The 17,054-nt window shown below is 53.5% G+C and overlaps 1 protein-coding gene across 1 annotated transcript; it reads right to left on the bottom strand.

Moving 5' to 3' along the window:
* Nucleotides 1-1,725: 1,725 nt before the first annotated feature.
* POU3F1 (POU class 3 homeobox 1) lies at nt 1,726-3,192 on the bottom strand. Its single transcript, XM_065744464.1, has one exon. The coding sequence runs from the start codon at nt 3,190-3,192 to the stop codon at nt 2,068-2,070; it is 1,125 nt and encodes a 374-aa protein (XP_065600536.1). The 3' UTR covers nt 1,726-2,067.
* Nucleotides 3,193-17,054: the final 13,862 nt, after the last annotated feature.

Raw genomic sequence — 17,054 nt, 5'->3', positions numbered from 1 at the left:
TGGGAAAGCAGCGCAGTTAAGCGCTCAGCGCAAACAGGAGTTGCTTCTTAAAGAAGTGAAAACCTCCGCCGTTGTCGGCTCATTTCCCCCTTTGTTTTCTCCTTCTCCCGCACACGGAGAGCGCTGAGGAAGGCAGCAGAGCACACAATGGTTTGTGTGTGTGTGATGCACAAAGGAACAGAGTGCAGAGCCGCTAACAGATTTAAAGTCCTCCACGACACACCGACTCAAACTTCTGACTCCAAGAATGCATTCACGCTCTCCACATTTTTTTTTTATAAAGCAGAACGTACGATCCAAACCACCACCACTTATTCCCTAATTCCTGAACTGCAGAGCGCAGCCAGCAAACACAGCAAAACTTGGAGACTTCAGGGCCTCACTGCCCCACGGTGCTGTGCTTTTAGATCAAGTCACGCCCGCAAGAGAAGGAACCTCAGCTCTTATCACACCTGACAACACACAGCCCCACATGTGACCCCCCTGCATGCTCTCCATTTGGGGGAAAGCAGCACTGCCCCACACTGCAGCACTCCCAGCAGGAGCTGCCCCATCCCACAGCAAAACCTTTGTTTTAAAGACCCAAAAGACTACTTGCTGGAATTGGGGATGAGCAACAGCGTGATGTTTCTATGCTTCCTAACGCAGAGCACCTACACGGAGATGTTGGGAGGGTGGAAATTTATAACGTGATTATTGCCAACGTGTCAGTGCTTTGGGAAGCACTGCACGCATACACACCCCAAAGGTGACAAAAATCAAGCTGCCAGAAGTGCAAGAGTTCTCATGAGCGAGTTTCTGAGCATAAGTTACATTTTACATGTAAAAAAAACCAAAAATAAACTACATATACCCCAATTTACCCGCAGGGCTATCCCTAGAAAATCCCATCTGAAGCCGCTGGGTCGCGGGACAGAGCCGGTGCCAGGAATCCAGCAGGGACAGCAGCCAGTGCCATGCTGCATGCCGAGACCACGGGAAGTTCTCTGCCAAATGAGAAGGAAATCGGGCACTTTACTCCCAGCTCTCAACCGCGCATCCGAGCAGCACAGCTGCGCGGTTCAGGCGCACACGGCACAGTCCCCCCCGCACAAAACACCGCAGGACCCCGAGGACGCGCAGCGGCGGCCGCAGTCCCCACCGAGCTGAAAGAGAAGCGCGTTAGGAGACGCTCCTCGTACACAGAGCGGAGAAAAAACAGTTTGCAGCCTTTCCTGGGGCAACCGCGACCCCACCGGGGCACGAAGCCGTGAGAACTTCGGACGGCACAACACCTCTGAGCCAATAAAATAGGAAAAATTAAAAAGAAAAGAAAAAATGCGGCGTCTTGAGCTCTGCCCGCGGACGTCGGTTATTCCGGCGAGAAGCGAAGTTCTGTTTTCTAAAACAGAAGTACGGTGCTACATAACGAGCTCCCGGCTCCTCCGGGGGGAACGGAGCGCGGGGTGGGACCGAGCGGCCGCGGGGAGCACACCGGGAAGGGGGGGAGGGGGCATCGGGGTACCACCGTCCCCGGTCCCGGCCCGGGGCCGCCCCGCTCCCGAAAGACGACACGAGACGGGTTCCTGGGTAAATGGTTTATGTAAGTAATAAAATATTTACTATAACATAAATAGAAACGTACCCTCGCAGTCTACATTGGTTTTGCAATAAAGATACAAACAAAACAAAAAAACAAAAACAACAAAAAAAAAACCGAAACCAAAGGGGAAAGGTGAAGGGGGGGGAGGAGGAGGAGAGGAGGGGGTGAACCGAACCGAACCTACCAACGGGAGGGAGAGAGCTCCGCGCACGGTTAGAAAATAAATAGAAAGGGGCCGGGGCGGGCAACGCCGCGTCCTGCGGCCGGGCCGGAGCCGGGGGCCCCGCGGGAGGGAATAAATTAGAGATCGCAAACCTTTGGCTACTTCTGCTGCGGCCGCGAGCGGCTCCGGCGCCCGAATAAATAGGGCTGGGGCGGGCGGCCGGGCCGGGCCAGTCCGAGGAAGGAAGGAAGGAACCGGGGCGCGTCCCGCAGCCCGCACCCGCTCCGCCGCCGCCGTCGGGGCCCAGCGGCGGGGCCGGCGGTCACGGCACGGCACCGGGCAGCGCGTGGTGCAGCGGCGAAGTGTCCGCCTGTGCGTAAACGTCCTCCATGGGCGGGTGCGGGAGCCCGGCCGGCGTCATTCGCTTCTCCTTCTGCCGCCGGTTGCAGAACCAGACCCGCACCACCTCCTTCTCCAGCTGCAGGGAGTCCGCCAGGGAGGTGATCTCGTGCGCCGAGGGCTTGGGGCACTTGAGGAAGTGGTTCTCCAGGGCGCCCTTGACGCCCACCTCGATGGAGGTGCGCTTCTTGCGCTTCCTGCCCTGCGCCGCGATCTTGTCCAGGTTGGTGGGGCTGCCCGTGCTGGAGTCCGTCTCCTCCAGCCACTTGTTGAGCAGCGGCTTCAGCTTGCACATGTTCTTGAAGCTCAGCTGCAGCGCCTCGAAGCGGCAGATGGTGGTCTGCGAGAAGACGTTCCCGTAGAGGGTGCCGAGCGCCAGCCCGACGTCGGCCTGCGTGAAGCCCAGCTTGATCCGCCGCTGCTTGAACTGCTTGGCGAACTGCTCCAGGTCGTCGGAGCTCGGCGCGTCCTCGTCCGACGGCTCGGGCGGCCCCAGCGGCGGCGGGGGGGAGGCCGCCAGCTCGTGGCCCGCCGCCTCCTCGGCGCCCAGCGGGTCGCGCAGCCCGTGCCCGTGGTGCAGCGCGGGGCCGGGCGGGCCCAGCATCCCGTTGAGGCCGCCGTAGGGCTGCCCGTAAAGCAGCGGCTGCCCCGACGGCGGCGACATGGGGGGCAGGTGGGGGGGCGGCCCCGCGCCCTGCGCCCAGCCGCCCGCCTGCGGCACCAGGTGCGGCCGCGGGTGGAAGGCGGCTGCGGGAGGCAGCTCCTCGCGGGGTCCGCCCGGTCCGCCCTTGCCGTGCTCGGCCGCCGGCGGGAGGTGCGCGCCGCCTCCTCCTCCACCGCCGCTACCCCAGTCCGTGCCGGCGCTGGGCAGCCACTGGTGGTGCGCCAGCCCGACGGCGTGCCCGGCGGCGGCGGGGGCCAGGCCCTGCAGGTACTCGTGGTGCATCATCTTCTGCACCTCGCGGTACGTGGTGCCCTGGTGCAGGCGGTCGCCGTCGGGGTGCAGCAGCGCGGCAGAGCGCGGGAGGTACTGCGCGGCGGCGGCCATGGCCGTCTGCGGGACGCGGTGCCGCGCCGCGCTTTAGAGCCCCGCGCCCGGCTGCCGCGCCGCCGCGCTCCGGCCACGCCCCCGCGCCCCATTGGCCCGCCCGCCGCCACCGCCGGCCCGCGCCGCTCCGCCATTGGTCGCCGCCGGCACGGGGCGCCGCCCAGCGCTCGCCCTTCCTATTGGCTGCGAGCGAACGGCCGCCGCCGCGGGATTGGCCGGGGACGCGCTCGGCGGGGAGGTCCGCGTGCGGCCGGCGGCGAGGCGGGCGCTGATTGGTGGAGGGCGCTTCATTCATGCCGGGCGGCGGGCGGCCACGTGGGCCGGGCGCGGGCCGGGGCGGTGGCGGGAGGAAAGCACGTGGGCGGGACGGTGCAGCGGTGTATGGCACAGTACGGTACCGTACGGCGCTGTGTGGCACGGTATGGTACCGTCCGGTGTGGTATGGTACTATATAGCACGGTGTGCTGCAGTGCAGGATCGCATGGTGTCATGTTTGGTACCGTACAGCCCAATAAAGCACAGCACAGTCCTGTGCATGCAGTGTGTTATGCTCTGTATGGAGCTGTATGGCTGCAGGGGCACCAAGAGCTGCGAGTTACCGTGTTCAGCACTGGCAGACATTAGCTATCGCAGCGCACATCTGTCTGTTTACAGTACACCCCATTTCCCGACCCCTTTTTGCAGCTCCCAGGGTTGGAAGGGGGCTCCTTGTTCTAGAGATACGCTTCGTTGCTCTTGCTCTGTCAGAAAGCGTTCTTGTTGTGATGCTGCACTCGAACAAAGTGCAGTTTGATTCTGTAACAGTTACTCGGTGCTGTGAGAAACTTCCCCTGCAGCTGCCTCGTCTGACTGTTGTTTAACAATGCCTTGTCCATGGTGAAGCAGAGGCAAAGGACAGCAGCTGTCCTGAACCATGGGGAGGTGGGAGCTTCGCCTGAAGCACTGGACAAAGCCCAGAGAGGTCGAGAGTGTTTGAGCATCATGGGACATGTGGAGCTGGGGAGGAGAGAAAGCAGCCCTGGGGGAGTCCCTGAGCCGGTTTGAGGGCTGGCACGGGATGAAGGGCGGAGGAGTTTGTGGGAAAAGGCAATGACAGTGAGCGACGGCTGTGTCTGGCGGGGCTGGGAGAGGGGCAGGGGACACCTTAATTAACCCAGCTCCAGACTTCACTGGGGCTTGAGGCCCAACGTGAATGAGGGTGGGCACCGGGAACATTAATCACTTCTGAAAATTAATCTCTTCGCCTCCGTGCTCCCATTTGTAACACGGGAACAGAGACAGTGACCTTTGCCAAGGGCTCGGGCGGCCGCCGAGGCAGCGGATCAATACAGGGACGAGTGCAACATGTCAATGGCCGCGCACTGGTGCCCTCCTGCTCTCCTGGTGGATACGGACACCACCTCCCAAAGGCTTTTCCTTCCAAGGTGTGCAGCCCTTTGCTATCTGTAGCACTGTTTGGCTGCACCTGCCCCCGAGGTGCACTGCCCCACGCAGACCCCTCCGTCCCATTCGTTCCCTCTTTACCAGCATTGAACCATCCCAGGGTGCAGATGTTCCAGCTTTGCAAAGAGGTTGGGCTTTGGACTTCATGGAGAAATGGATTCCATAGATCACAGAGCACATTTCATTTGGAAAATAATGCGCTTTTATTTTCTTTCTATTTTTTTTTCCTTCCCAAGGAATCCTTTGCAAACGCTGTATACGTCTGTAATGAATGTAACCCTTTCTGATGATTCAGTGACATGCTGTAAAGTATCACACTTGGATAAGCATTTTCTGTGTATTTTTTTCTCACCCGCCTCGTATTCATGTCAGCTCCCCATGATGCAGTGCCGTAATATTCAAATTTTTGGTAGCCAATTGCTCTTGATATTTATATCCATTTTTAAGGGAATCATAATGAATAAATGTGCCCAGCTCTAACTTTATGCAAAATAAGCTGTGTGTAAGTCAGTAAATCATTAGTAGAAATTAATCATTTCCAAAGGCTGAGGATGAGATCTCCTTTCAAACTCCTGTTTATGTGTTTCAGAATTCAATGAAGGAGAAAACACATGATGTGATAACTTGATCCCCATCACAATTGAGTCAGAAAGTAATATAGGTTAATACTAGAGCAAATGATCTTTTCAAAGCAAGGTATCAGGCATGGATTGTGCTCTGGGCTTGCTTAGCCTAGTAGAAGTTTAATTGGGAGACTGGAAACAACAACAAATGAAAGAAGATGAGAAATGCCCATTTAATGCTCTGTATCTTCAGCTGCAGAGCTGAGAGCTGGGTGGCAACGTTGCTCTTGTAATACAGCTGAAGGGAGCGATGACCCAAAGGAGCAGTGACCCAAAGCACTCAGCAAGGGGGGGGCTGAGCTGTGGCCTAATCCCAATAGGAGGGCACCCACGTTTTCTAGCAAAATCTCACTTCCTCACTGAGCCCCACCAGGAATATTGGCCAGTTCCAGGAATGAACAACCCCATGGGCGACGTTCGATGTGATTCATTCTCTGTGTGACTCTGGCAGCACTGCAGTGCCTGACTGCAGCATGGATAATACGTGGTACAGCTTGTTGGACTGCTTTGTCTTTTGGCATTTGAGGGCAAAATACTCATTTTGCTTTGCTTGTCCACACTTTCAGAATTCTTAATTTAGAGAGCGATAGCCAACAAGCTAGCAGCTGAAACAACAGATTTAATCACAAAACTAGCAAGGAAGGAGAATGGTCAATATGGATGTGCAAGGTATGCTGCCTGCGATGGGCATTAGGTGTAAATGTTTCTCTAATTATCTGAAAACTGGCCCAAAGATGTTCTCAGGAGGCCAAGATGAGTGCAAAAAGTGCTGTTGTCATCTCTCATTGAATTGATGAAACTTAAACTAAGCAGTCCCTAAATTCCTATTTATACAACAGACCTTAATCGCTGCGAAGGAAGCACTCGAAAGTATTCGACAAATAATCCTTGTTTATGAAAGAGCCATAATGTGCATTTACATAATCCCCACTTTAAAAAAGCTCTATCAGCTCTCAAGTCCTTCAGCTGGAGATGTGTGCAGGGGCTGAGAGGCACTGAACACAGCAGAGGTGATGCCTGGCTCCCAGTGGGGCACGGGGGTGAGCACTGCGACTGGCTCAGTGTGCATTGGGCCCTGACAGTGCACCCTGTCCCTCTCAGCTCTCTCAGCCTGTTCCCCAAAGATCACAGTGCTTCATCACGTGTGCTGTGTTGAAGGAAACAGAAACAACTCATCTGCAATGGTTCCTATTGGCGAAACAGCTCCATAACCACACGTGTGTGCCTTCTGCTGCCAAGTCTGCCACGAGCATTCATAATCCAAATGAGAACAGGGACACACTGTGATTTACCTGACCAGCATGCCAGTGACGGGGAGTTTTAGCTGCAAAACCTCATCCCCTTCCATAGCTCCATGTCCCAGGTCAGCCTCACCACTGCCCCGTCCTGGTCTGCCAGGACAGAGCAGGTCCCAGGTCCCCACTTTGTTCTGTGGGGGCTTCTCCCAGCACCCTCCTGCATGCAGTGCCCATTGCAGCACCTCATCCCAGAGCTGAGCATGCTCCTGAATGAGGGGGAAAGGTGGGCTCAGCCCCGGGCTGCCAGCACTGAGCATTCCTTCCCCAGGTAACACCAAAGCTCAGGGGTTTTGCTCAACGTGTTCCAAGTGCCGTTCCAGCTTAATAATGAAGCTCGTGAGGGAAGGTTTCCATTTAATGAAGCTCTTTGCAGTTTACATAAAACAACCACATGAATAAATACTCAGTTTAGTAAAGATAAGTCCTGGGGATGAGTTTGGCGTGGGTTCAGCACAGAGGATTATTCACGCAGCCCATGCAGGTGCCTACAGCCGTGCTGTCACCCGATCTTGTCAATCTGCAGTCACCTCTGATGCAGCAACAGCTGCAGCTGCACAGCACAGTGATGTCAGGGCACCCACAGCCAGACCTGCAGCTCCATGCATGCAACACCCTGCAGCCTGACTGCTGCAGAAGAGAGGTTGCACAGGAGCAGTTTTCTACCCTCCAAACAGATTCAGTGTTGAACACCGCGTCCCTGTCTTGTCCCCACCCCGCAGTGATTGCTCTGACAATGCACAGCCCCAAACAGCAGTGTTCCACCCCACAAGCTGTGCTTCCCAGGCTGGCTGCCCCAATGGGATGTTTAAGACAGCATGCAGATGTGGGAGAGCCAGGCAGGCAGCTGTTTTCCTTGCGGCGAGGTTGAGGTGTGAGGGTTGGGAGGTGAAGTGACGAAACCCTGCAATTTTGTTGTTGCTACAAATTACGACTTGTTTGAGCCCTCCTCCTTGGGTTTTGATCTGGTGCACTGGTGCTAATCCATATGTTTATGCTGTGCCAGTCTGGGTTTAAAGCGCTGTAGTTCTGCTCATTGCCAGGAGCACACATCCTGCCCTGCTCTGCTGCACTGCTGCTGCCATCACATTGGTGCTTTGTGGGACCCCTCCCTGGCCACCTGGCAAGGGGGAAAGAGGCTGAGGAGAAGGGAAACATCCATTTTATACAAAGCTATCAACATGCACCTGGGGCAGAGGATTGCATCCAGGACCATGTGGTGCTGAGCACGGGCTGGTTTGTGACATCGCCACCAAATCTCGTTGCTCCATGCTTCTCTTTGAGCCAAGCACAGTGGTGGAAATGCCAAATCTGCTCATGCTCTGGTCAAATCTTTGAATAACTCACCCAGTCTGTCTGCTCCTGCTCTCCCTTTGGCCTTTTCCTTACTCTTGTAAATCATCCTGTTAATCTTTTTCAGTCCTGTAGAGAGCCCCAATGAGATTATCAAGGGCTGTGCACCACCGACCAACACAATGCAGTCAGATGTGCAAAGTCCTACCTGCAGACTACGAGGTAAGGAGGTTTCTTATGCAAGCCAAGAACATGAAGCTGAGTGGGAAGAGCAGGTGCTGTAAGGGACAAACCCTCCTAGCCACAATGCTGGACACATCCATACTGCTGTGCTGAGTGAGGAGGAGCTGAGGATGAGGAGCCTGCCCCGTGCTCTGGCAGTATGCTCCATCTCTGAGTCATTGCTCTCCTGGAGCCACACCGGCCCCTTGGCCAGACAAGCTTTGCCTTCATTAACTCTTTCCTGCAGGAGAAGCAGAAGCCGATTAATTACAACTTAAACTTATTTCTTTTTTCCCATTTAACTCCTCTGAGCTCCAGGGGAAGAGCCTTAAGACTCGACTCTGATCCTGCTGCTACTGACGCCAGTAAAAGCTCTCCACAGACACGGATGGGAGGAGGTGGTGATTCCACACCTGCATTCAGCCCGGAGCATGGCCACACTGGGTGCTGGCACCCCTCCCTCCAAACGCTGTCCCTCGGGTTGGTCCCTGCCCTGGGGGTGGCAGTGTTGGAGGGACCGTTCCTCCTGGTCCCAGCCCTGCAGGCTGAATGCAGCCAATCCCATCAGCATCCAACCCTTGCTCCAGGATCTCATCATAAATGCTCCTTCCTCATAAAGAAAAACTCAACACCTCTCGCCTTCCAAGTCTGCTGGACTTAATTAATTGGATTTTGAAAAAGTGATGACCAGATCTGCAGTGATGGACTTCAGCTCATTCCCAGTGCTCACAGCTGTGTTCCCAGAAGAGAAATCTTCACAAAGAAGAACCAAAGCACAGCTCCTGTGTGTGGATGAACCTTAGGAAAGCACTGCTCAGCTGTGTTTTTTGAGTTCTCGGGTAGATAGCTGAGGTTATTGGTGGGGAATAGGCACACTGATGAAAGCAGTGCATTATTTATCCAGCGTACAACCAATGCAACCGTTCTGGATATAGGGCAGCGGAGTTCAAAGTCAAATTTTGCTTTGTTTCTTGTGCTGCAAGTCTCTGGCTGGCAGAAGCCCAGCACTGCTCAGGCTGGTGACAAGGCAAACACCCACTGCACTCAGCAGACCCTCAGGGCCTGGCCTTTCCCCTGAGTCACAGCATGCTGACATGTCACCTCCTCTTCCCATCCCGCTTACTGGGGGCAGCACCTCCCAGCACCCCACTGGCCCCATGCTGAGGCTGCAGGAGGGGCTGTGCAGATGCAGTTCTGCCCGCTGACATGCATGGCTGTCCATCCATCCATCCGTCTGTCTGTCTGTCCTTCCAGGGGTGAGGGGGGACTCAGTGGCAGCCGACGCTCTGAGCACCTGGGGATACAAAAGTGGAGGAGCTCTCATTAACAGAGAGGTTAAAGAAGTCAGGCTACATGACGGGGGGGTGGAAGTGAGGAAAGATAGTTTCGGCAGACTTCACATTTCATCTTTATTCCTTTTTCTGTCAATCTGTTTCATACTGTCTGGTAAATTCTCTTTCAGGGGACCGTGGCAATTCAGAACTGCTTAAATCCCCCGGCTGAATGCGACCTCACAGGCAGGTTGCTTAATATTCAGGGTCAGATTTCCAATGGCCTCAGTGCCTCAGCTCAGCTTCAGTTGTTTCTGCAAAGCTATAAAAGTTCACAGGAATAAAAAAAACCCCATGCAACCACCCCGACCTATGCTCAGTTTGCAGTTTTACCATTGGTAGGTGCTTGTAGAAGGGCTGACTGTTTTTGCACAAGATTTCCACATGAACAAAGAGGAACCATGCATTGCAAATGCATCTCAGTGGAGCAGATTTCTACAGAATGGAGTCGATACTTGCACGAGCTCAAGTGGCTCCTGCACTGCGTCTCCCCCTCTTTGATGGGGTCTCCCAGCACATCACAACCTGTTTGTCTACGAGCACACGATCACAAGCTGCATTTCTCCATTTCAGCTCTCACAAAACAGATGTTCCACGCTTCAGAACAAAGGATCTGGGTGATGGTTGGGAGCTTCTTCTCCATGCGCACAGCCCCTTGTAACTTAGAGTGGGCAAAGGATGAAGTTAAGATTCACTGCCTGTTGCAGTCAGAAGGGAGAAGTGCTGGGGAGGAGGAGATTTCTGATGACTTTTACCAGAATATTTTCTCTCCGTGCCAGACACAATCACTAGTGATATTTTTCCAAACTCCTATTCCTGCTAAAGCCATGCTCACAAACAGAGCAGAAGAGCTCTAGAAGCGATGCCAGCTCAAAGTTGTGCCCTCCCCCACCCCCCCCCCAACTGCACTACTCCCGGGCTGCAACCTCTCCCCCCCATGCTAGGTATATTTTCATTAGATACCCAACCTCTGGTTCTGATTAAATAACTTGTATAATTAGATTGAGACATCTGCTCATCCCTGGGGGAAGAAATCCTTTTCAGCACTGGACCAAGTCTGATTTGGTTAATTACCTTTGCAGTTCTGTATTAATGCAGTTTCTTGATGGCAAGACACTGTGGTATCAGGCTTATTCCTCCTGGCTTTCACAGCACTACAGTGAGACAGTTCAGGGATTAGGAACCAGGCACCAAGCCCAGGATTTCCCTCCTCTCTTCACGCATCTCTACAGTCTTCTCTGTTTTTTGCTGATTAAAATATTTGGCTTTACTCTCCTGTTGAATGCAGTTTCCAGGCTCTCTGATGTGCAAGGATAACAGACTCCCAGTGACTGCCACAGAGCGACGCATCCTGGGATGCTTTGGAGTAATCACAGTTCCCAGGGCTCTTTGGAGATGCAAATATTTATCAGTGAGCAAATCAGAGGATGGCTTGGTTTGGAAGGGTCCCTAAAGACCATCTGCTTCCAAATGCACTGGTGTTGGCACTGCTGGCTGCTCGGTGTATCCCCCTAAGGTGCAGCAAATGCAACGGGCATGAAGGAGAGGAACAACAACATGCTCAGCTCTGCCCACACTGCTCCTTTCCTTTGGTGACTGCAGGTGGTGGCTCCTGGAGCCAGCTGTGTGCTGAGCTCCAGCTGTGTGCTGAGCTCCAGCTGTGTGCTGAGCTCCAGCTGCAGTGCAGACAGAGGCTGTCTGCTGGACAAGCATCACCAAAGCTGCGTAAAGCTGTGCTGAAGAAGTGGTGGAGACTTGCATGCAGGCTTGGAAAAGTGAACTGGGAGAAGGTGGTGGGAGCAGCCTGGTGGGTGGCAGCCCCTGGGAGCTGCAGAGCTGTGGGCAGACACTGCCCTGGGCACAGGTGGATGCTGTCCACAGCTCCTGCAGCTGAGTACCCCAGCTCTGGAACATTTCAGCAGGCTGCTCTGGCACCAGTGCTGCTGGCAACAGTGAGCACTCAATCAGGAGCAAAAGGAATGTTGTGCAATCGGGCATTTTTCTATCAACAGATGGAAACACCTAATAAGATGTAAATTGTCTGTTTGATAATCAGGCCGTAACACAACGAGAGATTGAGGCTTCCCAGGGAAACTTCCATTCTCAGAAGCACATATGTACAGTTTATGTGACTTGCCAGCCTCTCTCAGGCCTGTCTGAGGAGCTCTCCCAGGCAGCCAGAGGGCACCTTCACAAAGAATTGTCCCGGCTCTTCTCAAAGCAAAAAATGTATTCAGTGCAGGACTTAATTGGAACACGTATCTGTGAGTTTTAGGGAGGAAAAAAAAAGAGAGAAAGAAGTGCTAAGGAGAGGAATGATGGGGAGGAGAGGCAGAGGGCAGAAGAGCAGACAGACGCCCACAGGAGCTGTGTCCAGCACGGGGCTGTCAGCATCACTGTGCTCCCAGCAACGCCGCCGCACAGCTCTGCACTGCTCTGACAGGTTGCAGAGATTTCCCGTGGCAGAAGTGATGTTTGTTATTCAATAGCTGTTAGGGTGTTTTGTTTGTTTTATTTCCTTCCCACAGCTTCGGCCGTGTTTTGTTTGCATGAGATTCGCGTGAGCCTTCGACAGCCGCAACGTACCGAGGCTGATAAGCAAAGCGTCGTGCAGAGGGCCTCCTCCTGGTGTTTGGGGAAGCAGAGACAATCAGAGCATCACCTCTGGGCAGCTTCTTCATGCTGCTCACAATTGCAGAGACCACAGGACCGCCGAGTCCTTTCATCCCACACCTCACTGGGAAATCTGACTTGGGAGCTGTCCCTCGCGTGGATGTGTGGGCCAACTTCATTTTCCATGTATATAGATGCTTTGATAGCAATACTAGATGACCTTCAGTGGTCCCTTCCAACTCCAACGACTCTATGATTCTATGCATTTCATCTGACTTCCATCAGCTGTGCTATGTGCAGCCAAGAGCACTCAAACACCCAAAGTGGGGAAATGCTTTGAGCAGAGACCGCTATCAAATCAGAGAATCACAGAATCATTGAGGTTGGAAAAGCCCTCTGACAATCCCCAGCCCAAACACAATTTTGCCATAAAATGGAGCCTGGGTGATAAATGGTGCTGGGGGATATCTCATTACTCCACCTGCGTGGTGTGGCCACAGCATTTGGGGTTTCAGCCCCATGCTGGGGACATGGCAGCCCTCACGTGCATGTTGTCACCGCTGTGTCGTTCAGCCTGAGAGAAGGCAAACTGCTCCAGGGAAAGCTGAGCACTCCCACACTGATCTGGTATGGAGATGTTGTCTGGTGTCATCGAGTGATTTGAACTGCTGATGCACCAAAGACTTGCCATCTCCTTCAATGGTGACTTCCCCAGAGTGGTTCTCAGGAGGCGATGCTTCCTGCTGCACCTGGCAGCAGAGGGGTGCAGCAGCTCCCAGGCTTCAGCTCAGCCCTGAAACCAAAGTCCAGGAGCCAGAAGGATAAGATAACAGGAAGGTGTGATGTACCCCTGGCAGAAGTCATCCCAGCAGCCACAAGAAGCTGGCAGCTCACCAGGAGCAGTCGTCGGCTTGTCTTCTGTGAGCTTCTGTAAAGAGAAACACTGGATCACAAGGAGCTAGTGGGAGGGATGGGAGGAGACGAAGGGTCACGTCTCTCTGGCATCCCTCCTGTGTGCATTTCAGACACCCGAAACCCAGAGCTCCTGCAGCTCTCCTCCGTCACAGCCCACCCTCAAAGAGAGGCCTAAGCAAAGCTGGATCCAATTGCACAAAGCTGGATCATGGATCATAAAGACAGCTTTGCTTAGTTAATCCTCTGATTGATTTTAAGGCCTTGCAGAGACTCAAAGACTATTAAGAGATTTGTGTTGGCAGTGCTTCCCACACGGGCACTGTCTCTGCTGTGGTTCGCCTGATGCTTAATCAGCTGTGGCCTCAGCCCCTTCTGAGCACAGAGCAACCCCTGAACCCTTCATTTACGTTACAAACCTTTCTGTAACCATAATGGTGAAACACCCTCTGGAAGAGCAATGCTCATGCACAAGCAAAGCCCCAGCAGGGTGCAGACCCTGGAGCCATGGCTGCCATGCTCTTGGTGCTCCCAGGATTTGGTCTGGGTTGACTTTGCAGCACGGTGTGAGCTCTGCTGCACTGCCACACGTCCTCCAGTCTCACCAAACCCACTGCCCACGCACTCTCCTTGCTGTGCTCTCCATTTGGCAGCAGCTCTGCGACGCATCCCCAGTTGCTCCCTGTCTCACTACACAACCCCAGCTCTGCCGGGACGGGATGCAATGTGCTGAGTGAGCAGACCTGGACTGCTTGCTCTCGCTTTGACTGCAGCTGCTCATGTGCCTGCCTGTTTTCTGCAGCACCTGCCTCCTCATGTCCAGATTCAAACTGCAGATAATATAACCCCGCTAGCCTCCTGGGCAGGGTTGTGTACGCTGGGAGAAACGCTGCCCTTGAACATTGGGTGTGAGTCTGTGGGATTCTTCAGATAGTTTCTGCTTCTGGCTTGTCTGGAAGAGGCTGAAGCCTGACCCTTAGCTCCAGCTTGCTGCTCCTTGCCAGGAGCCATGCCCAGGTGACGGCCAGCAGGTGCAGCTGCTTCTCCCATTGCCACTGCCCTGGACTATTTGTGTCCAAGCAAAAGATGAGCAGTTCTGTTTCCTCCAGTTGGTCGGGTGCTTCCTTGCTACAGCAGATGGGAGCTTTCCACAGAGCTGGTTTTTAAGCAGCAGCCCAAATTGTTGTTCTGCTCTTTTCCAGGGCACTGGCAGCCTCCCGAGCTGAGCCTCACGGACACCCCTGGGCAGGAAGAGCTCAGCACAGACTGCTGTTGGCACAGAGCACTGCAGCCCCAAATGCCACTGATGAGGGTCAGGACGTGCTCAGCCTCCTCCCCAGGCTGGCAGCCAGGCTGTGAGTGGTGCTGTTGCTCAGCATCCTGGATTTCCTCCCTGGGTTGTGCCACAATGGCAGAGGTGGAAGCATTGGACTGTGCCCAGTGCACGCTGTGAGCAATGCAAAACGCGCTCTCAAGCTTTGCTGAATGGTTTGTTTCACTGCAGGCAGATGCCAGGTGTTGCACAGAGCCCTCACGCCAGCAGCAGGGCAGGTTGCATACATGACACAGAGCTCTCAGGGCTGGGCTGCTGCTGCCAGCTGCACACGGGGCAGTATGGGGTGAGATTGGGATGCTCAGTCCGGGCCTCAGGGCGTGCGTGTGTGCAGAGCAGGAGACCCACCACAGACAGCACCCGCAGAGCCAAATGAAAGAGAGGTTCGTGGGTTTATTGCAGCAGCTTGAAAGAGGATGAAAAACTCGGGGGAGGGCTCTTCATGTGCCAGAAGCCTTCAAACAGAAAGATCCCACACCAACAAGAGCTGGTTTGAAAGCACTGAGCCTTTACCTGGCTCTGCCACTGCAGTGCGTCCCCACTGTGGGGTCAGTGGGACCAGAGGAGCAGCCATAGAGGATGGCAGGTTGGGGAGTCAGCACAAGGACACCCAGCACCTGTGTGGGAGTACTGGCAGTGAGCACACAAAGCAACTTTGCTGCTCATCAGGGTGACCAGGAAAGGGAGAAACCAGCAACTGTGAATTATTCAACCAGATAGGGTTGCATGCTCTTGGTTCCATCACAGAGGAGCAAAGAACATGAGGCCCCTGAGAATAAGGCCTAATAACAGCCAGAGAGCAGGGGCTTCTTAAAAACAAGCTGAGCCTAACAAACCCAAACGACTCCTTCGCTCGAGACACTGATGGTGCCAATGATAGAACTTGTTTCTATTCCTCAGCTGAGCTGACCCTTGGGTACCCAGCTCCCTCGTGCAGCAGGGATGGGCAGCAGGACATCACGAGCCACTGCCTTCAGATCAGCAGCCACGGCAGGACAGGGAGCTGCACGAGCTGCCTCGTTTCTGCCTTTTTAATAGGATGAGAGTTCTGAAGCTGTGAGACAGGAATGCGGGCAGAGACCTGGCAGCTCCATGGTGCTCAGCTGAGGAAAGAAAGCTCTGTTAATAACCCACAACCCCCAGAGGGAGGGAGGGAGGGAAGGCCGGTTCTGTTTTTGCTTAACCAGGGTCTCTTGCCATTCCTGCATTATAATATCAAAGACCTGTGCGCTGAGAACTAGATACAAAAGCAGGAGCAGCCCCAAATGGACATGTGCCAAACCTGTGGATCTCAATGGGGTTTGCTGCGGGAGGGCAGGATTGGAGAGACAGTCTGGGGAAGCAAAGGCTCAGGGGACATGATCAGTCTCTAATTATCCTGCGAACGAGCAGTAGGGAGAGGAGAGGGAGGGACAGCAGACACCAGAGGAGAAGCACTGACCTGAAGCTAAGGAAGGAGAAGTTTACACTAAACACAGAAAAAAAAAAAAGAAATAATCATAGTATAAAGAAAAACTGGCATAAAGCAGACTCCTGCACTGAAAACTCAATTTCAGGATGCACTTACAAGGAAATCAAGTGCAGGAGAAGTGCAACGATGACAGCAGCAGAAGGACTCGGTGGTTTCACAGCCTTGCTGCTCATGGTTCCCAATGGCCACGGGTGTGCCGTGCCTGGAGAACAGGGGGGCAATGGTAATCTACCAGCAGCACCACTGTCAGCAACTGCCTGGGCATTTACTATACTGCTATATCAAAAAGAACAGAATGTGGTGGTCAGAAACAGTCTAAAGGAGTAGTGAGGGCCATTCCTACCCATCTCTTTTACTGGGAAAATGTACGTGCAGCAGGCACTGGGTGCTGCTGCATTTTAATCTGAGTTCAGTGACTCTGGCTCCTATTCCAGTACTGAACACTCAGTAAACGATGCTCAGCCACTCCATCCCATCAAGGATCCACACAAGCACTTGTTTCAGGTTCCAGCACCTCGAGGGGCGAACTCGAACATCTCAGCTGCCTTCAGGTGCCACCAGGGCTGGCAGCTGGATGGGAGCACTGCAAATGGGCATTTTCTGTCAAGGCCTTCCAATGGAAAAGAATGGTTTTGACATTTTATTTATTTATTTTGTTTTCAGGTTGTCATTCTGAAGGATCAGGATTTTTCTAAAAATATTTTGACACTTCCAACCAAAATAATATCCGTTCTCCGGTGTACGCATTGATTCTGTAGTAATTTTAATATTTCATAGGGAGACATTCTGACAACATAAATGCAATCATGTAGAAAAACAATTCATATGACCTAAACCCCAACTAACGCAGAACGCGCTGAAATAGAAACCTTAATACAGATCCTTCTGCGTAATTAGAACGAACCTTGTTAACACTTGGAGTATTGTCCAATGAATTGTCAGGCATATCCCTCAAGCCCAGCTGAGCATCTTCAAACAGCAGAGAATTAGAACTTGGCTGCACTTGCTGTGGTTCGAGCCAGACAGAAAAACGAGTAACCAAACGGTAACGTGTACTTCAATGGGAATGTAATTTTACTCTGCTAGCTGACTAATGATTTTGGCTGAAAACGTGCATCTGCCAAACTGCCCCTTTGTATTGTAATGAGTCAAATCCAATTTCCTATCATCAAACTTGTAGACGGCAGCCAAGAAAATCGTAGCTAATTGAGCTGAATTATGACACTGAGTTTGTAACTCTGCGCAGTGGGGATTGTCTTTGTCCAGGTTGCTCACCCAGGATGAGGTTTTACTTCTGCATTTCAGATTCAAGCAAACAGGTTCTTT

The sequence above is a fragment of the Cyrtonyx montezumae genome, unplaced genomic scaffold (assembly GCF_038088225.1).
Source record: "Cyrtonyx montezumae isolate F1298 unplaced genomic scaffold, pur_monq_1.0 scaffold_31, whole genome shotgun sequence".
NCBI classification, from domain to species: domain Eukaryota; kingdom Metazoa; phylum Chordata; class Aves; order Galliformes; family Odontophoridae; genus Cyrtonyx; species Cyrtonyx montezumae.
Note: the sequence above shows the minus strand (reverse complement) of the source record. Positions and strands in the feature narration are given on the sequence as shown.